The sequence below is a fragment of the Phodopus roborovskii genome, unplaced genomic scaffold, assembly GCF_943737965.1.
Source record: "Phodopus roborovskii unplaced genomic scaffold, PHOROB, whole genome shotgun sequence".
Lineage (NCBI taxonomy): Eukaryota > Metazoa > Chordata > Mammalia > Rodentia > Cricetidae > Phodopus > Phodopus roborovskii.
This window is the reverse complement of record NW_026126547.1, coordinates 493,320-520,232: the sequence shown is the minus strand read 5'-3', so window position 1 is coordinate 520,232 and position 26,913 is coordinate 493,320. Positions and strand designations below refer to the sequence as shown.

Genomic DNA, 26,913 nt, shown 5'->3' with positions numbered 1-26,913 from the left:
AACCCTAAACAGATCTTCCTACATAGTCCTGGCTGTCCTGAAACTCACAACTCACTCTGTAGACCAGACTGTCCTCTGCTTCCTGAGTGCTGGGATTAAAAGGCAAACTCCACCACAACCCCGTTACTGATGCAGCCACTAGGAAGTTGATCTTATTCAAGCAAATAACCCCTCATGAAAACAGCCCTAATTAAATGCAATGGGCACCAGGGGGAAAAAAATCTACTAGGAGGGAACTGTTGGAAAGAAAGAATCAGGATCAGTGGGAGAGGTGAGGACAGAATTGTGAATAATGAGAAAAAAACTTCCCTAGAGGAGTTGTGAAGGCAGCAGCATGTGCAGCCTTGAACTCAGGATCCTTGTGTTGGGATTACAGGCAGGCACTCACAGCTACAGCTGGCTCCCTGATTATTGTTGCATTTTCTCAATATTGTCCATGTGAGGGCCAGGTGTAGGGCTGTCTGCCTGTAAAGACAGCACTACGAGCCCAGGGCAGGAAGGCTGTGGGCTCCAAAGCAGTGAGACCATGTCTTAAAGCAAGAGCCAAAGATTGTCCGTGTTGAGTCTAACAATTTCCTGATTACAGTGTGAGCTTTCCAGCCTGAGTCTGGTCCTAGCTGTGGGTAAGCTGTGGTTCTCTGTGTTTGTCTATCTGTCCCTAGTATTCAGGATAGTGGTTTACCCTAAGACCTCAATTCTTTGATGGCTCTAACAAAAGCTGTCAATTTTCGGTTTGCTCAGCATTTTTCTTTATTGTGAAGATGGAGCGGTCACTTCCCAAGTCTTTCTGTGCCTGATCAGAAACCAGATGGAACTCAGGTTGTCAGGCTTGTACATCAAGTGCCTTTACCAACTGGGCCATCTTTTAGGGCCAGCCCTAAATTAACTATATTTACTTCATCTTGATGCCTGGCACTGGTGACTTCTCTAATTGCTTCTCCCAAAGCCAGCCAATTATTCCTAGAGTCACCAAAAGGGCTCAGGGAGCCAAGGTTGGTCCTTCCAAACACAATCAGTGAGTCTCCCAACACCTGTTACCTTGGTTCTTGGGTGGAGTGGCCTTAGGTAAGGGACACTTTTTTTTTAGTGTCCCTTCTCAGAGAAAGAATCAAACAGAGGCTGTTGTGAGAGGGAGAGACCTTGTTGGGTTGGAACCAAGCCCCATCGGTGAGAGAGAGACAGATACGCTATGCTACAGAGTGGAGAGTTTTATGGCCAGGAGGGGAAGAGAGAAAGGAAGCACAGATGGGCCTCATGAGAAGAGAGAGATGCAGAGATGCAGAGAGACAGAGAGAGAGGTGGGGGCTGGGAAGAGGGGAAGATAGAGAGGAAGAGGAGAGAGCGGGCAGGGCTTTTAAAGAGAGGGGCACAGAGCATGTGCACAGAGAGTACACAGCAGGCCAGGTACCGCCTGAGTACTGGGCATGTGCGCAGGGGTGACACACTCTGTCAGGTCTCCAAGGGTTATCATGAATGCTAACACAGGCTAGGAGAAACATTAAACAGCTAATGGAGCAGAGTTCAGGAAAAGGCTAGCATGTCTTACAACATAGCAAAATGGTGAATCAGGAAAACAAAGAACCAGCCACAGAGTTTGTTCTTTCAGGGTTTCGTTGAGCTGGGCATGAAGAGTGTGTTCTGGCCAGGATGATGTGGGCCCTGGACATGGAAACCACACTCCACCATCTCAGACAAACCAAAAAAAAGAAATAGCCGCATCCTGTGACTGTTGGTTTAACTTCGCATCAGTCAAAGGCTGTTCTGCCAGGCCCCAAACCCAGACTGAGTGTGCGAGCTAGGAAATAACCAAACACACCTAGGATTTCCTTTAGCTTTGGGCCGGGGCTAGCTGTCTGTATTCTTATCACACTTCTGCTTTGGTCTGCTATGAAGTGAACGGCCTCCTTCTCCACATGCTCCTGCTGGCAGATTTCAGCCCACCCTAGGCCCAAAGTAATGAGGCCCCAGACTGCTTATCTGGTTTGCTTTTAACTAAGCAGTGACAAGAACTCCTAGAAGTTCCAACTGCTTGCTGAAATGTCCGCATTTCAAAGTGTAAGTCATTTCTTTGAGTGTCCACCTCCCCTCCGAGTCCCCTAGCCTCTTACCTGGGGTGTTTGAATGAGAATGGCCCTCACAGGCTCATATCTCTGAATACTTGGTCCCCGTTTAATGGACTGTTTGGGAACGGTTAGAAGCCTTGCTGGAGGAGGTATCGCTGCAGTGCGCTCTGAGATTTCAAAAGCCCACACCAGGCCCAGTCTCTCTGCCTCTGCTTGTGGGCCATATGTAGCTCTCAGCTACTTCTCCAGGACATGCCTGCTGCCATGGTGGAAATGGACCGACTCTCTGAAACTGTAAGCAAGCCTCCAATTAAATGCTTTGGTCATGATGTCTTCTCACAGCAATAGAACACCAGGGCACTGCCTATCCCAATGGCTCTTCTACTCACACACCAAGCCTGTATTCCTCAGTCAGTTTTCCATCACAGTAACAACACCTGAGCAATCAGTTTACAAAAAGGCTTACTCAGGAACAAAGCTACACACTTATAGTCTTTGATACTTCAGAAGATGAGGCAAAAAAAAAAAAAAAAAATTGCTTGAGCCTGGGTCTTGGGGGCTAGCCTTAGCAACACAGTGAGGGAAGAGAGGAAGAGAAGAGAAAGAAAGTTTATTTTGAGTTTTGGTGTCAGAAGTGCAGGCTCATAACCAGTGGGCCCTGTTGCTTTTAGACCACGGCAGAAATATAAAATGGAGCCGAGCTCACCCCACGGCCAAGGGGTGAGAAGAAAGGGAGAGAAAGGCCAGGGGCATTTCTTCCTCTTAAAGGTTCCCCAAGGCCTCCACCTGCACCGCCTTGGGGACCAAGCCTTTTAGGGACCTTCTGGTCTGTATGAGTTATCTCGACATTGAGAGTCCAATGTTCCATAGCTAAGGGAGTGAGTTAAAGGAAGATGGTTGTGAGCTGCCAGTGGGTGCTGGGAGCCAAATCTGAGTCATCTGCAGGATCAGCAAGAACACCCCAGCCCTGATCTCTACAGTTCCTAAGTGTGGGGTACAAATGTACAGTTTTTATATACCAGAGAGGGGTGAGGGCGGAGGGAGGAGGATAATGTAATATGCCTGGCATGAAAACACTGGGAGGACATTCAGAGGGAAAGTAGAAAGGAGACCAGAAAGAAGGGACAGGGAGGATGGGAAAGAAGCGCACAAGAAACATGAACAGCAATGGGGTGGCGCACGCCTTTATCCCAGCACTCAGGAGGCAGAGGCAGGTGGATCTCTGTGGGTTCAAGGCCAGCCTGGTCTCCAGGAAAGTCAGGGCTATGTAGGAGACCTTGTTTCAAAAAGAAAAAAAAATTACAAAGTATAATGACACTTATAGGTGAACCTCTGCCCCCAAAACATAATATAAAAGAAACAGGACAGTGTGAACCATTCAGAAGGGGGGGAAAATCAATAAAATTCATACCAGAAAAGTTCAGGGATCATGAGGTAAGGGAGTAGAAAGACACTCTACAGAAAGGCCAAATGACTGACTTGATAGACAAATTCTTTGAAGCAACTCCATTACTGATGATTAGATGAGCTAAATGAGGATGCATACGGTCAAGTAAATGCATACAGTACAATCAAATGGGGGTATAGACCAAAAGGAAACTTTTAAACTACATTTTAGATAGCAAAAATGTTCTGAAGCTGAAAAATGCAACTAAAATGAAACCTTTAGTAGACTCAGATTTAAAGGTAATTTGAGCAGGGACAATAAGAATAGCAAAAGTGAAAATGAGATAAATTTATTAAATGTAAAGAATAGAGAGCTGGAGAGATGGCTCAGCAATTAAAAATATTTGCTGCTCTTACAGAGGCCTGGGTTCAGTCCCAGCACCCACATGGCAGTTTTACAACTGTCTGAAACTCCAGTTCCAGGGGCTCCTGTGCCCTCTTCTGGCCACAGAGGGCACTGCATGCACATGGTGCTCAGACATACATGCAGGCAAACATATATATATATATATATATATATATTTGAAGAAAAAAACCTAAGAAACATAAAAATAGTAAAGTGAACAGATCCTCCCAGATGTGGGAACACCATCAATGTGAACTGACTTTTCTATAAGATTAAATAAAGCTTTTTTTCCCCAAGTTGCTTTTGGTTATGTCTATCACAGCAATAGAAACCTAACTAGAACACCTGTAATCCTAGCGCCCAGGAGGCAGAAGCTAACAATTGCAGACTAGCTGGAACACATAGCAAGATACCTGACTCAAAATAAACACAAACAAGAGTGAAAGCAAGGGCGAGGAATGTAGTTCAGCTGGTAGAGCATTTGCTTGGCATGCATCAAGGCCTGGGTTCAATCTCCAGCACCGCACAAAACTCAGGGTGGCGGCAGAGGCACATGCCAGCTGGGTCTGCCAGCACCCAGCTGTGGGCAGAAAGATTGGGAGTTTAAGGTCCTGCTTGGCTACACCATGAGTGCTATGCCAGACTGGGATATGAGGCCTGTCTCAAGAAAAAGTAGAAATAAAGACATTCACAGATAGAATTTGATAGATTCATTACCAGTAGACATTTACTGTAAGAAATACTCAAGAGTTCTGTGGACTGAAATCAATATTGTTAGACAGCAACTAAAAACCAAATAAGCACCTGCAGTAGAGGTAGACAAGCAGTTAGAAAGCTTAGTGTTACTGTAACTCTGGTTTTGCTTTGCTTTGTTGGGTTTTTTTGTTTTGGTTTTTTCAAGACAGGGTTTCTCTGTATTTCCCTTGCTGTCCTGGAATTCACTCCGTAGACCAGGCTGGCCTCGAACTCACAGAGATCCTCCAGCCTCTGCCTCCCCCGTGCTGAGATTAAAGTCGTGAGGCACCACCACCCAGTTTAACTCTCATTTCTAATTCCACTCAGTAGTTTCTATGTCCATCAAATGGAGTTTGTCCCTGGAATACAAGAATGTTTCACTGGGCAGTGGTGGCACATGCCTTTAATCCCAGCACTCTGGAGGCAAAGACAGGCAGAACTCTGTGAGTTCGAGGCCAGCTTGGTCTACAAAGTGAATTCTAGGGCAGCACCCATAACTACAGAAAAACCCTGTCTCAAAAAGGAAAAAAAAGTTTCAACACAATATTTGAAAATGCCAGACAACCTGAAACAGCAGCCAATACCCCACACTCACCCCAACTTACATAGGAAAGAGTATTTGAGTCAAATATTAAAAGCCAAAATATTAAAGTCATTATTAAAGCAGAAACAAGAGGCCGGGGAAAGGGCTCAGTCAAGAGCAGTGACTCTTCCAAGTGCTGGCTCTGGGCTCCAGCACTCACCGTTGAGTAGCTCACAACACCTGGAACTCCAGCTCCAAGGGATCCTATGCTCTCTTCTCCACTCCTCTGAGGCAAGTGCACATACCCTTACACAGACACACATGCATTTGCACAATTACATTTTTTTAAAAGCCACTAAAAAACAAAACCAGGGGATATCAGTGTGAATCCCAGATTTTGCTCACTAGCTGGGTTATTCTTCTTTGCCTTAGTTTTCCTGCCTGTGAGATGGGAAACTAGCTCATGCTTCAAAGGGAATCTGAGAAGTAGGTGCTATAAGGCCTGAGAATTCAGAAGAGTGGCTAGCTTGCACAGATTAGTATGAGCTGCTCTGTTATAACAGGCCTGAAGCTGAAGCGAGAAACACAGCGCAGGAGAGAGAGTGGGAGAAAAAGCTTCATTCACCCAGGAGCCACCAGGCTCCCAGAGCCAGGTAAGTGCAGCATGAGTCGGAGTGGCCTAGCAGCAATCACACGCATGCGCAGGAAGCCTACTGCGGGTCAGGGGAGGCTAGTTGTCGGGGCAACCGGAGGCGTGGCTTCGCGGTCCCTGGGCCTCCAGAGGCGGATCACACGGGATTGGCCGGATGAGGCGTGCGGGATGGGCGGGGCTGGGCGGGAGGCGATTGGCCGGATGCGCCGATGGGCGGGATGGGCGCGCGGAGATTGGCGGGATGCGGCGCGGCGCGGCGCGGTGAGTGTGCTGCTGAGCGGGTGGTTGCTGGGCCCGGCTGGGGGCTCCTGGGGCCACGGGCTGGGGTCTCGATGGTGCTTCGGACTGCTGCGTGGGCCCGAGCTGGGGGCGTCTGCTGCGGGGCGGGTCGTAGGTCGTGTCTGGCTGCGGGCACGGTGTGGGCCGCTGCCCCCAACTGCGTGTTCGGTTTACATTGAGTTCACATGCGCCCTTTTGGCAAATTGGTTGAGTCCGCTTCCTAAGCCAGAGCTGTGCATTAAAGAAAGCAGAGCCAGCCAGAATTGCTGTACCAAAATAGTAAAATGAAAAGGAGGCTGTGTTCAAAACTTACATTACTACATTCAGACTGTTGTCATTTAACCTACGCATGAAAAATATGTTTAAGCAGTCGATACTATTTACTGAAATCTTCCGTGCTCTCCCGAGCACATCTTAACTGGACTCGTTGTGGGACACTTGTGCAATACCTCCACGAAGAAAACAAAAACCTGCCTCCCTGGATGCAAACAATTGGAGTGGAGGCGGATGTAGTGAATTAGGTGTGGGGAGGTGAGTTTTGAGGAAAGACTTCGAGGGGAAGAGCAACTGAGAGTAAACAGGCCTCTGCTGGAGTCCACTACCCCCCACCCCCCCACCCCACCCCCCGTGAACGAGATACTAGGAAGGAGAAACAGGTGGGGGGGGCAGTCAGGCCCAGAGCTGATTTTTACAAGTAGTGGTAAGAACTTGGGGCTTTATTTACTGAAATAGCAGCCACTGGAGAGTCTTTAGCAGAGCAGGAACAGCTTAATGTTTTATTTTTATCACTAATGGCATTATGGTAGGCTAGCACTCAATAGTTAAGATCACTGGCTGTTCTTCCATAGGACCCAGGTTCAATTCCCAGCACCCACATGGCATCCTCAGACAGACATGCATGCAGGCAAAACACCAATGCATATAAAATAAAACTTGGAAAAAAAAAAAAAAAAAAAAAAAAAAAAAAGGCTGAGTAAGCCATGAGGAGCAAGTTAGTAAACAGCATCTCTCCATGGCTTCTGCATCAGCTCCTGACTCCAGGCTCCTGCTCTGTTTGAGTTTCTGTCCTGACCTCCCTCTGTGATGGACTGTGCTGTGGAAGTGTAAGCCAGATTATATTGTGGTGAGCTTCTTTGATGATGCCTGGCAGCATCCCCAGAAGTAGAGTAGTTTCCAGGAAAGTGAGTGAAGGCAGATCAATAATTCTCTGTGAGAGGGTATGCTGAATTTGAGACCCTGGTAACTGGGTAGAAGTATGGAGGAGATGCACAGGGTTTGGAGGGAGTTCCAGGTTCCATCTGATGAAGGCTACAGGGGGCCATCTCCAGACACATCTCAGTGTCCATCGGATGCAGCGTGGGCAGCTTGGTTGACACACCAGGGGAGCTGTTGCTGTGGGTTCAAACAGCAGTTGCAGGGATGACTTCATGTCTTTACAGTGACGCTCCTTAGCCTGGACACCGCTGCCTGGACAGCCAGGAGCACTGGGATGTTTTCAGAGCAGGCTGCACAGAGGGCTCACACCCTGCTTTCCCCACCATCGGCCAGCAATGCCACCTTTGCCCGGGTGCCTGTCGCAACTTACACCAACTCCTCACAGCCCTTTCGACTGGGAGAGCGCAGCTTTAGCCGACAGTATGCTCACATTTATGCCACCCGCCTTATCCAGATGAGACCCTTCCTGGTGAGCCGGGCCCAGCAGCACTGGGGTAAGCTTGGGGTATACTGTTCTAACCTGTTAACACTTTCCAGTTACCATGGAAACTTAGTCTCATTAGCTCTCTGTTGCTTCTTAAGTTAGTAAGGAGGGTTAAAGCAACCTGTGGGGTTAAAGTTAGGTTTGGCTCAGAGGCTGGTCTGAGGTAAGAACTGAGTTCTGGCAGTGAGGGCAGCTATTTTCTATCCTCAATGCAAACTAGGCACTCTTTGCCCACCCTAGCTAGAAAGCAGGCCCCTCATCATGGTAGGTTGGGCACCAAAAGCCTTGGTTTTTGAGGGATAGACCACACCCAAACCAAGGCAGAGCCATAGGTGGGGATTTGCAATCTGTTGTTTCTGTTAGCATCTGATACTTCTGTGTGGTGCTAGACTCCCCTTCCTTCTGTGGAATCTGCTCCTCTGGGTGGAGCTCTGTGGAATGTTCTTGGCTGCTCCAGAGCATGAGTATGGTTCTGGCCGAGCCTCCATTTGACCCTGCCTCCTCAGCAATTTGCTCTAGGGTTAGGTCTGTGCTGATGAATCCCTGGAACTTTCTGGAACTTGCATTTCTTCTTCCTGCCCAGCTTGGCTTTCCACATCTTTCCTGCTGAGCATAAGGGGCCTTCACATGTGTTCTGGTTTGCCTCCTGGTAGCATTGAATGAACAAGGCTGCTGACTCCACAGGGAATAAAATGGACCAAGGTGGAGGGGACATGAAGTGGGAAATTTAAGGTATATTTTCAGAGGATGAAGCATTGGGTAGAGCAGGGGCTGCCACTTAAGAATACAAAGTCTTAGTTGGGTATGGGAGTACTTGGCAAGCAGAGGCAGGTAGATCTTTGTGAGTTTGAAACCAACCTGGTCTGCAGAGCGAGTTTGAGGACAGCCAGAACTATGTAGTGAGACACTGTCTTGAAAAAAAGAATCAGAAGTCTTAGGACATGGTAGTTGTCAGGACATAGCATGTGACTGAGATGTAGGTAATATGTTTCACAGTTGCTTCTTGTGGCCATGATAATGAAGTGTTGTAAACGGGGCTTAGGACAGCAATTATTCTCCCATTGTTCTGAAGGCTTAAAGTCTGAAATTGGGTTTCAGCAGGGCCAGTTCTTTCTAGAGGCTATAGAGTAGATTCTTCCAGTTTCTGGTATCTCCAGGAGTCCCTGGGATTGTGCATGTAGCACTCCAGTCTCTTCCCTGTCCTCACATGGCCTTGCCCTGGCCTTCCCTCTCCCTCTGTAGAAGTTTGGCATCAAGGTCCCAACTCTACCCACAAGCCCTTTCCCCTCTGGTGGACCCCTTCACCATCATATTGAGGTCCAGGGATCCTTCGCTTAACATGCTGTCTCTGTTCGCAAAGGACAGGAGAGCAGCTGCCCTGTGAGCCCCAGTAAGTGTCCTGTGGGTCCTCTGAGGGTGTCATCAGGGTGGGATTTCATAGTCTGACTCTGTGCCCTCACACCCAGGCAGTGGAGTCGTAGTGAAGAAGTTATGTGAGCTGCAGCCTGGGGAACAGTGCTGTGTGGTGGGCACACTATTCAAAGCCATGCCACTCCAGCCCTCCATCCTGCGGGAGATCAGCGAAGAGGTGAGCCCTATCACCCTTGATGTGCCAACCTTGTCCTGGTGGATTGAGGCTGGGCCTCTGTCTCTAGGGGGTAAGAAAGACAATCCAGGCAAGCAGGGCTTGTGATGCCACTCAATAACCAGGAGCTATGGCAACCTGGGCTCTGAGACTGCCTTCTTCCATCTGCCTCCCAGCACAACCTGATCCCCCAGCCGCCTCGGAGCAAATACATCCACCCAGATGATGAGCTGGTCTTAGAAGATGAATTGCAACGTATCAAACTGAAGGGCACCATCGATGTGTCGAAGTTGGTCACAGGTGGGAGCCCAGGGGGAGTGGTGGGTTGGGACCCTGAAAGGAGGGTGGCTGTGGGCAAGAGTGTGTGTGGACGCCCGTGCAGTAAAGGCTGCTGCACCCGAGTCTTGGGAAGTAGGTAGAGGTTCACGTGGTCAGAGGCTGCTTGTCTGAGAGATGAATCTTCCCGTCTCCGTGCAAGAGTAGTGGGCCTGAGAAGTAGACAGTTAATCGAGGCTTCACCGGAGTATCTGACAGGGTAGCCAGGAGGTAGGAAACCCCCAAAGGCTACCTGGGGTTCTGACGTCACCTTCCCTCAGGAACGGTCTTGGCTGTGTTTGGCTCCGTGAGAGATGATGGCAGGTTTCAGGTTGAGGACCACTGCTTTGCTGATTTGGCTCCACAGAAGCCTGTACCCCCACTTGACACAGACAGGTGAGGAGCCCATGCAGTTATCCCAGTGTCTCTGTTGGGAGCGATCGCCTCCTCTTAACAGCAACCTGCAAGACCTCACCATCTCCTGCAGGTTTGTGTTGCTGGTGTCCGGGCTGGGCCTGGGCGGAGGTGGCGGTGAGAGCCTCCTGGGCACCCAGCTGCTGGTGGATGTGGTGACAGGACAGCTCGGGGACGAAGGAGAACAGTGTAGTGCTGCCCATGTCTCTCGAGTCATCCTTGCAGGCAACCTTCTCAGCCACAATACCCAGAGCAGAGATTCTATCAACAAGGTACGGAGTCCGCCTAGCTACTCTGCCTGGCCCGTTAACCTGACTGGGCCTGTTCCGGAGCTGTCTCCGTAAGGCCCAACCCCCTGCAGGTGTGGAGGCCAGGGTGCAGTTCAGGGCCTGTACAGCCAGCCATCTACCCTTCAGCAGGTAGACATACCTGCTGCTGGCCTCTCCCTTTCTCAGAGCCTCACTGAGGGCCCAACCACATCCTGGGTCTCTTCCAGGCCAAGTACCTCACCAAGAAAACCCAGGCAGCCAGCGTGGAGGCAGTCAAAATGCTGGATGAGATCCTACTGCAGCTGAGTGTGAGCTTCTTAGGGACCGGCAGGGCTATGGAAATCCAGCTGCTGAAGCTGCTGGTGGATGGGGATGAGAAGGTAGGGTGGGCAGAGTAGGGGTGGGGCCTACGAGCTCTCCCTGCCTTGTGCCCTCCAGGCCTCGGTACCTGTGGATGTGATGCCAGGTGAATTTGATCCAACCAACTATACACTCCCACAGCAGCCTCTGCACCCCTGCATGTTCCCGCTGGCCACTGCCTATGCCACACTGCAGCTGGTCACCAACCCGTACCAAGCCACCATTGATGGAGTAAGGTAGTCTGCATGGCACGTGACATGGGGACTAAGTAAGTCTGGGAGGGGATGCAGAAGGCCCTCCTGGCATTGTCTACCCTGCAAGGTTCGTTTGAGCACCCCCATGAGGCCATTGGGTAGGAGCTGAGATAGCCTTTGTGGCTGGGTGGCAGTCCCCCGTCCCGTCCCCGTCCCCCCCTCTCTCCCCCCCGCCAGTCAAACGATCCTTCCTTTCCCTTTCAGGTTCCTGGGGACGTCTGGACAGAACGTGAGTGATATCTTCCGGTACAGCAGCATGGAAGACCACTTAGAGATCCTAGAGTGGACCCTGCGGGTCCGTCACATCAGCCCCACAGCGCCGGACACCCTAGGTATCTGCTTGGTTACACTTTGGGGTGCATTCCCAGCATAGCCTCGTATTCAGAGATGCTGTTCTGGAAGCCACTGTGGAATCACCCTTCTGTCCACGGCCAGGGCCTGTACAGTTACAGACTAGAGGCATATAGCCCCTGGCACCACTGGGCCATGTGACAACAGGGCACTTTTGCCATTTGGGGTGCTGTTGCATTCAGTGAGAAGGGGGGACACTTTGGTGGGACAGCTCAAGAGCAGGCCTTTCTCCAGGGTGTTACCCCTTCTACAAAACCGACCCGTTCATCTTCCTGGAGTGCCCCCATGTCTACTTCTGTGGCAACACCCCCAGCTTTGGCTCCAAAATCATCAGAGGTAAGTCTTATCATCGGGGGCCTCTAGGCCTGAGTCATCGGGAACAGTTTTGCCTCTCCGGGGTACTTGCCTGTAAGGCAGATCCTACCCAGAACCTAAAGTGGGCCCCATCTGATTGTCTTGCAGGGCCTGAGGACCAGGTGGTACTGTTGGTAGCCGTTCCTGACTTTAGTGCCACACAGACTGCCTGCCTGGTGAACCTGCGCAGCCTGGCCTGCCAGCCCATCAGCTTTGCAGGCTTTGGAGCAGAACATGACGACCTGGGAGACCTGGGGCTGGGTCCCTGATGGCAGCTGGGCCGTCCACCCTTGCCATGTGAGCCCTGTAAATAAAACATGAATTTTTACAGGTCTGAACCTTGAGCATCTGGGCATGTGTGGGATGGGACTGTCGGGAGGGCCCCCAGCAAGCCAGCCTCCTCCTGCTGGGCAGAACAGTACAGGTGGTGCCATGAGCTTGTTTTATTGGTGTGACTGGCTCCCTTGCCTGTCTCTCCCCAAAGGCTGGCAGGTAGGACTGGAACTCTCATAGACTCTGGCTTTGGAGTCCTGGTGACCTCGATGTCCCATACTAGGGAGGGCGGGGCCTCTGATGGCTATGTCAGCCAGCACAGGCTTGGGAAGTGCTGTCTTAGTTTGAATTGGGCCAGGGTGTTGGGATCCGGGTTTTAGAAATCCCCAAAGTTCACGGTATACGTCTCCACGGTTGTGAATGGAAATGTTGGGCCTGTGACCATCTCCTCTTCCTCCTCCTCTTCCATTTCCTCCTCCTCCAGCTCAGTTCCATACTCTGTCCCAAACTCTGTCACTATTTCTGTGTAGGTCTCAGTTTCTGACTCCTCCCAGCCTGTAGTGGTTGTAGGCAGAATTTCCCAGGGCCTCCTGGTAATGCCTGGTGTGGGGGGAGGAGGAGGAGTAGGGGAAGGGGTGGGGCTTGTGGCAGAGCCTGCGGTAGCATTGAGGCGGCGCAGCCTCATCTGTTCCCTCATCCGGAGCCGGTACTGTAGGCGGCGCTGCTGCATGCGCCGCTGCTGGGGGGTCATGGGTCGTGAGGGGTCGATGCGGAGAATGGGCCGGTTCCCGTTCATAGCCAAGATCTCCCGAATACGCTTCCAGTTGGAGCGAGCCAAGATGAAGTTGCACTGGGTGGCCCCAATATCATAGTCCACGTTGCAGGTCTTGGCGCTTGAGGTGTAGCCCTCTGCATGGGCTGTCACACGGTACTCACCCGGGTTGAGGATGCGCCAATAGTCACCTCCACTTGCTGTATAAAGAAGATAGGCCCAATTGTCCCAGGGCCTCCCCAGCTCTGACTTCTCAAGATTCCCCCAGGCCCAGTCCTCAGAGATCTCCCCGGGAGCCGCCCTCCCAAGCCCTGGGCAGGCCTAACATCTCTGGCAAGGTTCAAGGGACCAGAGATTTGCTATACAAACCAGGTTTGCCTTGTTACTTGGGGAGACTTGCTACTACTTTGGGAGAGCAAGGTGAGTCCCACCTGGGAAGACAAAGCTGTACACATGAGCCAGGTTTCATGATACTAGCTCTGTAATCTCAGTACTCTAGGCAGGGCTGTGAATCCAAGGCCAGCCTGGGGCTATACAGAAGTTCTAAGCCAACCAGAAGTACATGTCAAGACCCTTCAAAAAAAAAAAAAAAAAAAATGGGGTGTGGATACATGCAGAATACCTGTCTTAACACCATGGTTGATGCCATTCACTGAGATGGTAGCATTGGCAATGGGAATGCCTTCTTCATCTGTCACCACACCCTTAATGCCACGGTGCACCTGCAAAAGGGAGGTGTGGGCCCGCATCAAGATTCCATGTCCGCGCTCCTCCCAAGCTTCGCCCTGCTCCTGTGTAGCCCAGGCTGTCCCACCTGCTCCATGAAGGTAAGCAGTGCCTCCTTGTTGTTTTCCCACTCACGGGGCAGCTCACTCTCATGAGGGAACTTGTCACAGCCCAGGTAAATAGAGAGCTCCAGGCAGTTAGTATGCAGGTAGCTAAAGTCATTGATAGCTAGACAGACAAAAACAGACCGGCGGTCATTCCCTCCCCAGGTCACATGCCTTTCCCAAGCTCTTCCCAAGCTGACTTACTCCCAGACCGAGGATTCCACTTGGCCCCATTGACAATGCCCATGCCGCTGGTGTAGTCCTGGGCCTGGCACCCTCCCCGGTAGGGCTCAGTCATGGTGAGATGGGCAGAGGCAAAAGAGATGGCCAGCCAGCGGAAAATAGCATGATCTGGAGTCTCCTGGGCTTCTGATGCCTCATCATCATCTTCTCCACGGGCAGCTGCCATTGCTGCTGCCAACAGCTGCTCCTGGCTAGGTGCCCGAGCCATGTCATAAGGGTAAGACACAAGCCTCTCACCGCCATTCAGATTTGCACCCAGCACGAAGGGGTTCTTCTCCATCCAGGCAATGATGGCCCGGACTTCTGTGGATACCTAGGGACATGTGGCATAAGAAGCCATGTCCTCTCCCATCTGTGGGGCCCCACACTAGTGATATACTTCCCACATCCTATCCATGTCCCTTAGATTTCTTCCTCTTGCCCTCCAGGCTCTCAATGCCAACACCTCAACTCGCTGTCAGCAACCTTCCCCTCGCCCCGGCTGCCACCACTCAGCATGCCAGGACCCGCTCCTCACCGTGGCATCTGGGGACAGGTAGCGTTCAGGGATTGGCAGGTTATTGTTGGGGACCCTATAGGGGACCCATTTCTTCTCCTCAGCTGCCCAGAGCACAGAGTTGAGGTCTGGGAAGTCCTCAAAGATGTCAAAGCCCTCCTCAGTCCACAGCCCCAGTGCCCAGTTCCCAAACTCTGAGCCCTACAAGGAAAACGTAGGTGACTATGGAGTAGGAAGCCTCCATTCTCTACCCACCCACTGCTAGCTCCACAACCCACCATCTGCGCGGCCACCTCGTAGCCATCAGGGTTCAGTGAAGGCACCAGGTGGATCCGCGTGTCCTGTACCAGGCTGCGCACTCTGGGGTTCCCGTCACGGTACTCGCGGCACAGGTACTGCATGAGCAGTAACAGGAGCTCTCGGCCTAGCACCTCATTGCCATGGATCCCAGCTGTATAGCGGAACTCAGGCTCCCCTACAAAGACAGGAGCCATAGCAAGCGCCTAGCCTAGCAAGGCCCAGATATGCCTAAAAAGTTTGGGGGCAGCTGACGCTGCTTATGGTGCTCAGCAAGGCAGGCCTGGGTCCCCTGGAGTCTGCAGGCCAGGGAGGGGATGGCGAATGCTGTATATCCACTGTACAGGCCCAGCGGGAGGGAGGTAGTGCAGGGACCCTGGAACCCTAGGCACTGGCAAAACAATATCCCCAGGCCCTCACCCAGCTCATGATCCCCAGGGTTGTCCGAGATCTCCATCGCATAGATCTTGAGCCCCCGTGAACTCTTGCCCAGGCTGTATGTGCGGGTAATTGTGGGGCACTCTTCATTCACCACCTTCATCAGCTGGCAGGGAGGAGATACGGCGTCACTGAGCATCCTCCTGCTCCCCTGGTGGGTTCTATGGGAAGGCCCCAGGTACTAGTTCCTTCCCTAGGGCAAGAGGTGGCCAACATTCCTTGAAGGGAGACTATGCCTTTGGAATAGTAGTAGCTGAGTATAAGCTCTCTGGTCCCCGAGCACAGGGCCCATCAGGCTCCTAACCTGGCGCATATCCTTATAACTGTGGTGCCGGAAGTCCAGGTTGTCAGTGATTACCACCTCATTCTGTGCATAGAAGCTGTGGACAGCTGCAAAAGAACAAGTATACAAGGCCTGAATCAGCTGCCCTTTGCTCCACACCCAAATCACACGCAGCCATCTGAAGCCACAGGCAACCCCCGTCCACTCACGGGTCACAGGGCAGCCTAGCACCTCCAGGCGCATGCACAGGCTACCGTTCCAGGTGAGTGGATAGATGCGGATGAAACGGGCTACAACTGGCTCAGGGAGCTCACTCAACACAGGTGTGTCCTTGTCCACATTCCCATGGAAGGTCTAGAGAAGCAGGGCCTCTCTGTAGTAGCCCGCTCTCCCAAGAGCCCACCCTAGCCCAGACAATGAGAGCAAAGCAGAAGATTTGAGCACCCACCATTTCCTCATAGCCATTGGTGTACATCACCCAGGTCTGGCTGTCATTGCTGAAGCCCACGAAGAAGGTAGTCACAAAGTCGTCACTGTGGAGCAGACAAAGTAGGCAAAACTCTCTCATCCAAGCCTCCAAGGCCCTGAAACCAACTTCTGGGCCAGCAGGGCTGTGGGGCATGGCCTGGACCTCTGGAGCCAGATTCTGCGTCTGGCCATGGGCAGTGGCTGTGGCAATGCTTGCCTGTCCATCTGAACATGCAGACTGACTAGCCAAGGCTGAGGGGCAGGTACTGGCCCCTCATAGAGTTTTCTGGCCTTCCCAGTTCAGGTCAAGGGCTGTCTGGAATGTCCCAAACAGGACTCAGAGCTGTGCGGGAGCCCCTGCCCACTGCCTAAGAGAACATTTACATACTGGATGCTGGAATCTCGGCCCTGTGTAATGACGCCTGTGAACCGAGTCGTCCTTCTGGTGTCCACCTCGATCCACTGGGCCTGTGACTCGTCCTCAGCACACCATGCCCCATCGTAGTAGTCATCTTCATTAGCACCAGCCTGTTAAAAGGGAGGCTGAGCATGGGCAGGGGAGTCCTCACCCACTGCAGGATGGACCGTCCACTCACCCACCTGCATGTTGAGCCGGCCCCGCTGAGCTCCCAGGCCGTGGCGCAGCATGGAGGAGGCACGGATCTGGTTGTCTTCAATTCGGTGTGACTCCATCCCAATGGGTGGGCACTCTGCAGATGCACACCCTGAGCTAGCGACTCACAGACTCAACCTCCCTTTATTAATCGGGAGTCAGCGGGCCTACAGCCCATGTCCCTTACACGTGTGTGCCAGTCAGAGGGCAGCTGTGTAGCTTGTGGCTCTGAAGACTGCAGGTTCCACCATCTCAAGTGGACACAAATGGGGCCAGGAGCCAGTGTGACCCAAGCCTGCTTCCCCTGCATTAGCTGCCATCCCAAGAATGAGCAGATGGTACCCAACACTTGTGATAAACCTCAGGTTCCCCAGGGACTTCACCCAGATGAGGCCATTTGCACAATGGCTTCAAAATGAAATCTATAAAGGTAGCTAGAGACCTCCCTCTCTCCCTCCCCAAGGCCCTGCCCCCATCCCACCCCACCACCTCCCCCGAAGCAGGCCAACCTCAGGTCAGAGCACAGGTGCACCTGAGTAAGGCTGTCTTCAGCTCATGGGGCTCTCCCCGCGCTATAAGAACCTATGGTTGGGTGGGCTTCTGGGGGTCAAAGCTGCACCAAGAAATCTGGTTCCGCGTATGGGTCTGAGTGGATCATCACCCTACACCTAGCCCTACTCACTGATTTTCTCCACTGGAGCCCATTCCTCTTCCAGGTCCTCGCCCTTCCGAGACCCTGTTAGCAAAGGGAGGGGCTGGAGCCAAGGGTCTACAGCAGCAAAAAGCCAAATGTTGCCCCATGGGGACTGGCCACATACCTTTGTGGTCCTTGTTTTTCTCCGCAGCCCATTTGTCCTCTGTCTCCTCCTTTGGGCTACTGCCCTCCTTTTTGGGTTTCTCTGGGGCATGCAAGATAAGAGAGGCCAGTCAGGTTGGCCCTGGGCCTGGAGTAGGGGAGGCCAGGCTGAGCTGGGGACACATGGGAGGTGTGTCAGGTTGAACTGAGGCATGTGATGGGGCTCAGGCTGAGCTGGGGATACATGAGGGTCAGGCTGACCTGAGAGTGTGGGGAGGGGTCAGGCTGAGCCTGTAGCATGCAGATAAGAATCAGGCTGAGCTGGAGGCACATCTAGCAGACACAAGCAGCCTCTGATGGTGGCGTGCTATGACATCTGCTGGTCTCACTCACTCATTTCCTCCTTTTCTTCGTCCACCTCTTGCCCAACATCTGGCTTCTGTGGTGGAGGATGGGGGAAGTAATAGTCCACTGTAGGAGAGAAAGCAAGGTTTAGCTGCCCCTGACCCTGTGCTGGCCTTGGCTTCCGACTTCATGGGAGCCCATAAGGCAGCCTGAACAATAGGGGAGGGAGGCAAGAAGGTAGGGGACAGGCCAAGGCTCAGGTCGCAAGGCTGTTGCAAGGTCTGCCAATGGGAAGTAAGAATCAAAGATGAACAAGAGTGGTACCAGGGCAAGAGATATGCCTGGGTGGCAGCTAGCACATGTGGCCAGGAGGGGACAGGCCTTGAGATATGGGCTGAGGCCAAGGGGTGGAGGCATTAACAGTAACACACGGTAGGGAAATGGTAAGGACCAGTGCAAGTCAAAGAGTCCAGAAAGGAGATCCGAGGGCTCCACTGGAATCTGGTAAAGGACTATGCCGAGGGCAACCGTCCAGCCATTGGAGAAGGCAAGTGCAGTGAGCTGCCCTAAAGCCTGCTGGAGCCCAGGGTAGGGAGGGACAGGCCCACATAGGGTAACAGGGCTGAGGGTGAGTCCAGGCACACCCCCTTTGGAGGCAAGAGCAAAGTTGGGAGCCAGGAAGGTAGGCAGAGAAAGCCATGTCCTGACTTCACTCTTGGCCCCAGATGTCCACTCGCTTGCATCCCTTGGTCTCCAGAATACCAGATACTCACTGTCGTCATAGTTGGGAATCAAGTAGCCATCCCCATAGTCAGGGGGCAGCAGGGGCTTCAGAGGTGGATCTGTGGGGGTAAGGTGGAGGTAAACTAGGGCCTCTCCCCTGACCCCGATTCCCCTCTACTGCCTCCCATCTTACCAATTTCTTTCCTTTCTTCTGGCTCTTCAGCCTTCTCCTTAGGGCGCTCTGGCCAGAGTTTCTTTCTGCTGGGTGTAGGTCTGGGTTGCTTCTGGCGCCGGATGTATTCAACTAAGGGGGAGGCAGATCCTAAGCAGCCATGCTGGGTGGACCTCAGGTAGGACCACCAATGCTTGCTCAGGCCAGATTCTAGCCCATACTTGAGGGGGAGTCTACTCACAGTCCTCATAATCCTCCCTCTCTATCTGGTCATTGTAGTCCAGTGTGGGCGCCTCGGTCTCCTCCTCTGGCTCTGAAGGGAAGATACCAGTGGCCTCCTGACAACCATACCCAGGCCCAGTCTGGAAGGCCCCTGAGTCTAGTAGGGCTGAGTGTCTGGTTACCCAAAGACCAAGAGGATGACATCTACTCACCTGGCTGGTGCTCTTTGGCCTCTACCTGAGTCCCTTCTCCTTGACCCTGCCAGGTATTTGGGGAGGTTCTTCCTATAACACAGAAGACCCAGGAACAGATAAACAGGTGCCTACAGGAACCACCTTGAGAACTTAAAGCAGCAGTGCCTCAGAGCCCACAGGCCCGTGGGTGCCCTCCTAAGGTCACAGCTCACCAAGGAAGTGAGCCACTGTGCTGGTTTACCCTGGGGCTAGAGCGCTACACTGCCCCCTGGGGGTTGGGGAAAGCTTGCTATGAAGCAGATGCTAGCAGAGGGAAGCAAGTGGGACCAGGGGCAGGGTTTTCCCCCTGTAACCTCCCAAGCTCTCTCCCTGCCCAAGTGGCGGCCTTAAGAGAACTTACTGATAAAGCTACCAAGTTCATGATAAGGGTTCAAAGCTTTCCTATCTTAGGGTCCCAGGAATCTCTCCTCATTTCTCCATGTCCTCAAAAAGGTCAGAACCCCAAGGAGCCTGTTACAAACCTCTCTCCTGTGGTAGCTCCTTGGGGCTGGGGTTGGAGGGTGGGGGTAATGGCCACTCCAGCGTTTCTAAGGGGGCTACAGTTGAGAGTCTCTTTCCTGCCAAGGGCCTCTTAGTGGCCTTAGGTGGCTTCTCCTTGGGCTTCTTGGTTGCTTTAGGTGGCTTCTCCTTGGGCTTCTTGGTGGCTTTGGGTGGCTTCTCCTTAGGCTTCTTGGTGGCTTTGGGTGGCTTCTCCTTTCCTTTCTTGGGAGGCCTGGTCGATCCCTCCAGGGGCTGTTTTGTAACCTTGGGGCCTTTGTCCTTCTTTCCTTTCTTCGCTCTGTCTTTGCTCTTTTCTGGGGCTGCCAAGGATGAAGATGTAGGTTCAAACAACCAGAGCCCACGCTGTGTGCCCTTGTGGTCCCTCAGGGTGCCTACAGCCTGGGTGTGGGGCACCCATCAGCCCCTGCTATTCATCAGGGAACAGGTTAGCCACTTGCTCAAGTGGTAGAATGAGATCTGTGCCCCGGCTTCCTATCTGCACATCTCGAGCAATCCGCACCCACTTTCAGCTGCTCTGAAGGCTGAGCATGCGGCGCAATGTCTGGGGTGACATCTCCATAAGCCAAAACTTCCATGGGGGTCCCTCACAACCCACTTTTTCAATATCTGTTTAGTCTTGGAGCACATGTGCCAGACACGGAAGGCACTGGAAAATGCCGAAGGAGCAAGGCTCCCCCGTCAAACTGCCAGGCAAATTAAAGAGCATGACTCAGCCGAAAACTTCTAGAACCTCCTAACAGGGATAGGACAAACTTCAAAGAGACTCTAAAGTCAGACTGAGGGTGTATGTAGTTCAATACTTGAGCAGTCCCCTGGTCTGTGCAAGGCCCGGGTTTGGTTCCCTAGCACTGCATCAAGGGAGGAAGGCAGGCACTCAGTAGGTCTCAAAGTCTAAAAGGAAGGTATAAGGTAGGTTGAAAGCTAGAACCAACAGAAGGCCCTGGGGACCATTTCAAGGACAGAGGGAGGGGTAGATAGCTCCTAGCTCATCTCAGAGAAGTCTGGTAGCAGGGGCCACCCTACCATACCCTAGCAGCTGCAAAATGCTGCAGAGAGTTTAATAGTGGATGGCTGTTGGCTGAAAAGGAAACATTAATTACAAAACTTGTAGCAGATGCGGGTAAGCCTTGACTGCTAGAGGCAGAGTGTGCAGGGAGGTAAGGGATGGGGAGAGCAGGACAGACCTACAGCACTGGGGGGAGGGGGAGGAGCTGCTGACCTCAGGAATGATGAATGGTGCCTTACGGTCTCCTGGGAGAGAGATCACAAGATCCTCTGCCACCCTCCAGCGGGCCATGAAAAACAGCTAAGATTTATTGACAACTGGTTACATAAGAGGCTCTGGGTTACATGCCTTGGTGATGCTATCACCTCGGCTAGTTCTGAGTATCTCAGACTGCCCACTTTTCACCTGGAAGTTTGGAGAACAGAGGTCTTCCGCACCCCCTCCCCAGCCTGTGTGTTCCTGTGGGAGGAGAGGAGGCAGAAGCTTGCCACTAACCAACTAGGGCCAGTTTGAACCGCAGGGAGGCGAAACACAATCCCCCTCTGGCCCAAGCCAACATCCTCGTGAGCCTTGGACAACTGGACCTTTGAACCGCAAACCCCAGTGCCACCCTGTGCTGGACTCCAGGTCTCCAAACTCCCGCCTGGCACGGTGTTGCCTTGTATTGCACTGGAGAGCCATTCTTCACTGGGCAGCATGGGAAGTGGCCAGACCCTCCAGAGCCCCTGTATGCTGACCTGAGGCCATGGCCACCCACGCCTCCATGTACTCACCTTCTGCATCTGTCCGAAGCTTGTCCCCTGCCTTGGCTTTGCGGGCACGCTGGGTGGGCTCGGGAAGTGGCTGGGCTTCCACGTCGTCCTCCCTGGGCGGGGACTGGGTCTCCAACTCCGAAAGGAAGCCTTCGAGGAACTCCTCGATCTCATCGTCGGTCAGCACCGTCTGTGGGCTACCCCAGGGGCACAGCGCTAGCAGTGCCAGGAGGACGCAGAACAGAGGTGCGGTGCGCACCGCAGCCATGGCTTTGGGCACGCGAGGGAGCTGGGTGGGCTCAAGCAGGGACTTGGGTGGCAGGGCGGTGCCCCGCGTGGGGGCGGGAAAGGGCGTGAGGGACCCTGAGGAGCAACGTGGGCGTCGAGGGTATCCAGAAAGGGGTAGGAGAGGGAGATTCAGGGAGGACAAGGGGCTCCGGGAGAGGTTCTGGAGGTGCTGGGCGCTGCTAGCTAGCTCTCACGCGGCGGACCGCCCTCCAGAGAGCTTGCGACGGCCTGGCCAGGGCGGGGGCTTCGGGTTTCCGGAGGGGGAGGAGGAGGAGCCGGCCTTGGACCGGGGGCTGCGGGGGAGGGAGGCGGAGCAGCATGGATCCCCGACTACTAGCAGCATCTGTGCCCCGCTTAGAGGGTCAGGGTGCAGGGTGCCCCAGAGAAGGAAGGCCTGAGAGGAGAGCAGGGTAGAAATTTGGGGGGAAAGGGTGTGCAGGGTCTAAGGAGGCCTATGCTCTACCTGTTGTGACCTCCAGCTTAGTAGGAGAGGGAGGGTAAAAAAGTACCCCCAGGGTACTGGCAACCCACTCTCTGGAGTTGGTTCTTCAAAGTCACCTGCTGCTTGCAAATACAGATGTCACTTTTGAGGGGTTACCACCTACATCCCAAGTCTTTGGAGTCAACCCTTGCTGCAACAGAAAAGACAGCCTTGTGGGGATTCACTTTTTCAAAGGAGGCTATGAAAAGCTGCCTTCAGCAACCCAGCAGCTGTCCTGGAGATAGGAGTCCCACTTTAGACCTCAGATCTCAGGTTCCAATGTGGACAAATAGTTATTTCTTTCCTTTCTCTAACCGGAGTCAGTTAAAACAACAACAAATTGTTTACGATAGCTTAGGCTACCACACAGGCCCGGAGGGCACCTAGAGCCTCAGAGCATCCTAGAATACATCAGTCGAAGTTCCACGGTGTGTGCCATTGGCTTCCAGAAGACAAATGTTGTTTGGCACCAATAGCCATTCCAGCTAAGCCTAGAACTGCCAGAGCATTAACCATTGAAGACTAAGGATGTAAAAGTGGGCCTGTAGGCATAGGTCCAGTTCAGTGGCTGCCTACTTCCTCCCTCCCCCCTCCCCCGTCTCTCCCTCCCTTCCTCCCTCTTTCTTTTCTTTCTTTCTTTATTTCTTCCTTCCTTCCTTCCTTCCTTCCTTCCTTCCTTCCTTCCTTCCTTTCTTTCTTTCTTCCTGTTTTTTCGAGACAGGGTTTCTCTGTGTAGCTCTGTCGACCAGGCTGGCCTTGAACTCACAGAGATCCTCCCTCCTACCTCTGCCTCCTGAGTGCTGGAATTAAAGGCTTGCCCGGACAGGCCCCCTGGACTGGGAGGCAGCTTTCAACCAAGGTGGGGAGTCACCCTGATAAAGCAGAATAGGGACCCTAGGATGATTAACATGGAGAAAAAGGAAAATGCAGATCAGGACATCCCAGCACAACCCCTACCTCCCAGGGCCAGCCTGAGCAGTTAAAGAACTGGGGAGACTTTCAGAGGCTGGGCTCTGCACCCTGCTGCTCCCTGGGAGTTGGTGACAACAGGAAGTCCCCTTTCTGGATCTCCTTAAGCAAGCAGGGATACTACATCAAGAACCGGTCCCCGAGGTCTATCCCATCCCTGCCCTCCTAGCCACCTGATTTTGGCAAGTGACCTCAATGCCTGAAACTTACCATGTGCATATTGAATGGATCATGTTGTGTTGTGCCTAGCACACATGGTCAGCTGTTGCATCTCACAGGCTGTTGGCCCTCATCAGCTTCGTCCCCAACCCCCATCCCAGGACAACTCTCACATCTGGGCCTTCCTATAAGTGGCTTCAGCTTGGTGGTAGCAACCAGGATGAATGAAGCAAGTCTCACCCATAGTCTTCCTCTGAATCATTATGCTCAAAATCAGTTCTGGGAATTTGCTTCCATGTGCCCGGCCTGGTCCAATGTGTCATGCTGGGGAGGCCACAGGGTGCGTGAGGGGCCATGGGATGTCACTGCCCTAGGAATGGCTTATACTTGGACTGAATTTGGGCTGGATATTCTCTGCCAGGGAAATCAGAAGCCATTTCAAAACTGGGGGGGGGGGGGGAAACCCAAGGTCTAGATAGCCTTTTCCTTGACCTCAGTGAGTCACTGACAGGAGTATGAGCAGAAGTTCCTGTGAGAAGCTGGGCCCAGGAGGTCTGAGGGGCTCCACACTGGGAGTTCAGGAAGGTGGACAGGTTGCTGTTTCTGCCCTAAGGAGCCCATCCACTCTCAGAAAGCCCTGTTGACCTGGACCCACAGCCCCTGAGCTGGGGCATAACCAGCAGTCAGAGCCTGTGAGGGGAGCACTCCATTTTGCCAAAGGACACGACATCTAAGTCAAACATCCAGCGGGGATAGGCAAGGCCAGCTGAGGAAGTAGGAGGCCAGTGGTTTCCATGACCAGGAGCAGTCTTTATCCATGCCCAAGTGCTCTGGGGGCCCTGACAGGCAGTTTGGTAACTCCTCTCTCCTCCTGACTCCAGGCTTCCTTGTGAATCTAGCATGGTCTTCCCAAGGGACCACACAACAGAACAGCCTGAGTGGAGGGTGGTGTCCCTCAGGGCTGCAGAGCTGGGAGAACAGAGCAGTTTGAGGGTGGAGACCTGAGCCTCTGGTCCTTCAGTGGATCTGTGGAGTTTGCATCTCTGAGGCCTCAGAAGAAGCATTCTGCCAAGAGGGCCACCTGCCAGAGGGAAGCCCTAGGAGAGGGACCAGAAGAGAGAAGCTAAGGTTAGGTCAGGGGCAAAGAAGGCTGATGCTCTGTGGTGTCATACAATATGAGCAAAGTTGTCACATGGGAAAGGATCAAAGACCTCTTTCCCCTTCACAGTATCAGGTCTCCTCATGGAGGGATGAGTTCCCCTCCCCCTTCTTATGAGAGACCTTGGGGTCAGGCTCGTGGGGTGGGGGAAGAAGAGATACTACAAGCATGGTAAGAAAGATTGTTCAGCAGTTGAGCTGTTCTTCCAGAGGACCCAGGTTCTATTCCCAGCACCCACATAGCAGCTCACAGCTATTTGTAGCTCCAGTTCTGGGGGATCTGATACATTCACACCAATGCACATAAGACCCAGTTAAATAAATAAAAAAAAAAAAGAAAGAAAGAAAAGAGGAGAGAGAGAGAGAGGAAGGAAGGAAGAAAGAGGCCCAGTCAGGTAGAGCACACCTGCCACCCTAGCATTTAGAAGATCAAGGTAAGAAGATAGCAGTTTTGAGGCTCAAAAATAAGTAAGGGCTGGAAAGATGGCTCATTGGTTGAGAGCACTTACTACTTTTGCAGAGGACTCAAGTTCGGTTCCCAGTGCCCACAATGGCAGCTAACACCATCTGTAACTCCAGTTCTGGGGATCTGATGCTCTCCTCTGGCCTCCATGGTCATTGCAGGCACATGGTGCATAGACATACTTGTAGACAAACACTAGTACACAATTAAAAATGAGTATTTTTTTTTAAAGCAAGGCCAAACTAGCACCCACTTCTTTCTTTTTTAGCTTTGTTTTTTTAACATACACGATATTTTGCCTGCATATATGTGTGAGGATGCCAGATGCCATGGAACTGGAGTTACAGACAGGTGTGAGCTGCCATGTGTGTGCTGGGAATTGAACCTGGGTCCTCTGGAAGAGCAGTTAGTGCTCCCAACTGCTGAGCCATCTCTCCAGCCCCAAAAAAATAATATTTAAAAGTAACAAAGAAATGACTGGTTTGTAGTTTTGCACACCTCTAGTCCCAGCACTTAGGAGGCAGAGGCAGGCAGGTCTCTGAGTTCAAGTTCAGCCTGATCTACAGAGTGGTTTTCTGGATAGCCAGAAATGCACAGAGAAACCATGTCTCAACCAACCAAAATAATAAATGAACTGAGTTTAGTCAGTTAATGCTGACTGGTGGGTCAGAAGCAGGAGGGAGGGAGCTAAAAAGAAGCTGGAGATGGAAGGCATTTCCTGTTTCCTCAGACCTTAAGGAAGGTCTTTGTTTTCCTGTGCTTCATTGGGAAGGAGTGGCTTGACTCTGAGAAGAAGGGTCTGTCCCTTTGAATCAACCTAACATACAGGCAAAGTTCTGGTTAGCATATGTCATTGTTTCAGATACCATTCATGCATCCAGATAATGCTGGAAGGACTTGGGATCACAAGGATCAGACCTACTCCTGCTTACTGGTGACTCTGCCATCTCTTATATTCAGATCTGGTGTCCACAAGCTCCCTCCCTCCCTCTCTCTCTCTCTCTCTCTCTCTCTCTCTCTCTCTCTCACACACACACACACACACACACACACACACACACAAACAGAGCCAACAGGTCCCTGACAGCACCACCGGTGGGGATGTCGGGGCCAGCTTCCTTCCTGGAAGCTCCTGAGCACCATTCTGATGATGCTGGGTCCTAAACTTGATCAGGGATCAAGACGTATCTGCCAGAAGGCCGGATCAGCCCTGAGCCCTATTGGGGCAGGAGGCTGCAAGAACCTGGGAACTGTCAGCAGACAGACCTCCCCAACCTGAACCTGAAGCCTATGAACTCTCTGTGGCAACAGCTCCAATATGGAAGGTCTGAAGAGAGTAAAGCCATGTGTACCAATGGCCCTATGAGCCCTTTTAGTCTACTGGTTAATTCCACCATGAGCATTTGGGGAAAAGCAGTTTTGAAATAGAGGTCCAAGAAAATTGGCTTTTACCACCAGGCCTCTGGGACCTTAGATAGTGTCTTCTCCTGGACACTGGGTCTTCCCAGAGACCAAAGAGAGAAGAATCAGCCTCTCCCCTGCTCTGGAAGAAGTCCCTAGAGACACCTCCTTCTCTGCACTCCCCCCCCCACAGCCTGGACTTCACTGGTGAGGCCCGGTGCTCGAGCTCACCAAGTGAGGTGTTTCCCTGTACTGTGTGAACCTGGGTCTTCCAGGCAGTGGCTGGCCATCTCAACAACTGGCAGAACAATCCTCTCAGTTTCCAACAACTTGAAAACCACATGTGATTTTCCATAGTCCAGGCTCCCCGGGCCTGGCTGCTGAGCGAGCAGAGTTCGTACTGAATTCCTTCCACTCACCACAGGGCAGACAGTGGGCCCAGCTGTGGGGAGACTCTCTGGAATGGGGGGTCACCACATCCAGGCAGGGCAGGCCTCCAGCAATGATGAGTAATTCTGCAGCCTGCTGGTCTGGGAAGAGGACATGTGACAACTGAATGTAACAATCAGCCCAGTGTTAAGCCCTTCAAAAGGGGATCTGTGGACAAAAACGGTTTGCTGGCCGGGCACACCTTTATCAAAATTAATGAAATTAAGATGTCAACATTTTTCACCCTGGACAGAAAACTTTGTTACATGAAAACTTCGGCCCCGCGTACAACAAAGGTCACTGGGGATGAAATTTCAAACGAAACAGAATATTAGGAAAAGAGCATAAACGTCCTCAGCCTCCTGTAGTTTGAGGGACCAGCTGTGGCCTCAGACCAACCTGCTGGGAAGTAAAACCCTGCAACATTGTATTCTTT

At 52.4% G+C, this 26,913-nt stretch overlaps 2 protein-coding genes across 2 annotated transcripts; one reads left to right on the top strand and one right to left on the bottom strand.

The window, feature by feature from the left end:
• The first annotated feature begins 7,493 nt into the window (after nt 1-7,493).
• Pold2 (DNA polymerase delta 2, accessory subunit) lies at nt 7,494-11,983 on the top strand. The gene is made up of 10 exons (XM_051200624.1): nt 7,494-7,753; nt 9,210-9,331; nt 9,505-9,628; nt 9,925-10,039; nt 10,131-10,329; nt 10,554-10,634; nt 10,765-10,922; nt 11,145-11,272; nt 11,526-11,627; nt 11,754-11,983. Exons 1-10 carry the CDS (start codon nt 7,534-7,536, stop codon nt 11,912-11,914), a joined length of 1,410 nt encoding a protein of 469 aa, XP_051056581.1. The 5' UTR covers nt 7,494-7,533; the 3' UTR covers nt 11,915-11,983.
• Nucleotides 11,984-12,073: 90 nt separating this feature from the next.
• On the bottom strand, nt 12,074-21,596 carry Aebp1 (AE binding protein 1). Its single transcript, XM_051200625.1, has 21 exons — nt 21,151-21,596; nt 19,332-19,670; nt 18,829-18,900; nt 18,636-18,707; nt 18,416-18,526; nt 18,273-18,341; nt 17,548-17,625; nt 17,177-17,257; nt 17,041-17,094; nt 16,346-16,455; nt 16,134-16,273; nt 15,726-15,810; nt 15,487-15,631; nt 15,299-15,384; nt 14,977-15,100; nt 14,538-14,734; nt 14,281-14,460; nt 13,725-14,076; nt 13,505-13,644; nt 13,313-13,412; nt 12,074-12,890 (listed from the first exon to the last, which is right to left on the bottom strand). Exons 1-21 carry the CDS (start codon nt 21,395-21,397, stop codon nt 12,295-12,297), a joined length of 3,378 nt encoding a protein of 1,125 aa, XP_051056582.1. The 5' UTR covers nt 21,398-21,596; the 3' UTR covers nt 12,074-12,294.
• Between the last annotated feature and the right edge of the window lie 5,317 nt (nt 21,597-26,913).

Excerpts from the sequence above, each read along its gene's own strand:
- Aebp1 (XM_051200625.1), bottom strand. The coding sequence starts at position 21,397 with ATGGCTGCGGTGCGCACCGCACCTCTGTTCTGCGTCCTCCTGGCACTG. Across the intron at positions 19,671-21,150 it reads GCTTCGGACAGATGCAGAAG|CCCCAGAAAAGAGCAAAGAC; the intron begins GTGAGTACATGG and ends CATCCTTGGCAG. Across the intron at positions 17,095-17,176 it reads GAAAAACAAGGACCACAAAG|GGTCTCGGAAGGGCGAGGAC; the intron begins GTATGTGGCCAG and ends CTTTGCTAACAG.
- Pold2 (XM_051200624.1), top strand. The coding sequence starts at position 7,534 with ATGTTTTCAGAGCAGGCTGCACAGAGGGCTCACACCCTGCTTTCCCCA. Across the intron at positions 10,635-10,764 it reads AGATCCTACTGCAGCTGAGT|GCCTCGGTACCTGTGGATGT; the intron begins GTGAGCTTCTTA and ends TGTGCCCTCCAG. Across the intron at positions 11,628-11,753 it reads TGGCTCCAAAATCATCAGAG|GGCCTGAGGACCAGGTGGTA; the intron begins GTAAGTCTTATC and ends ATTGTCTTGCAG.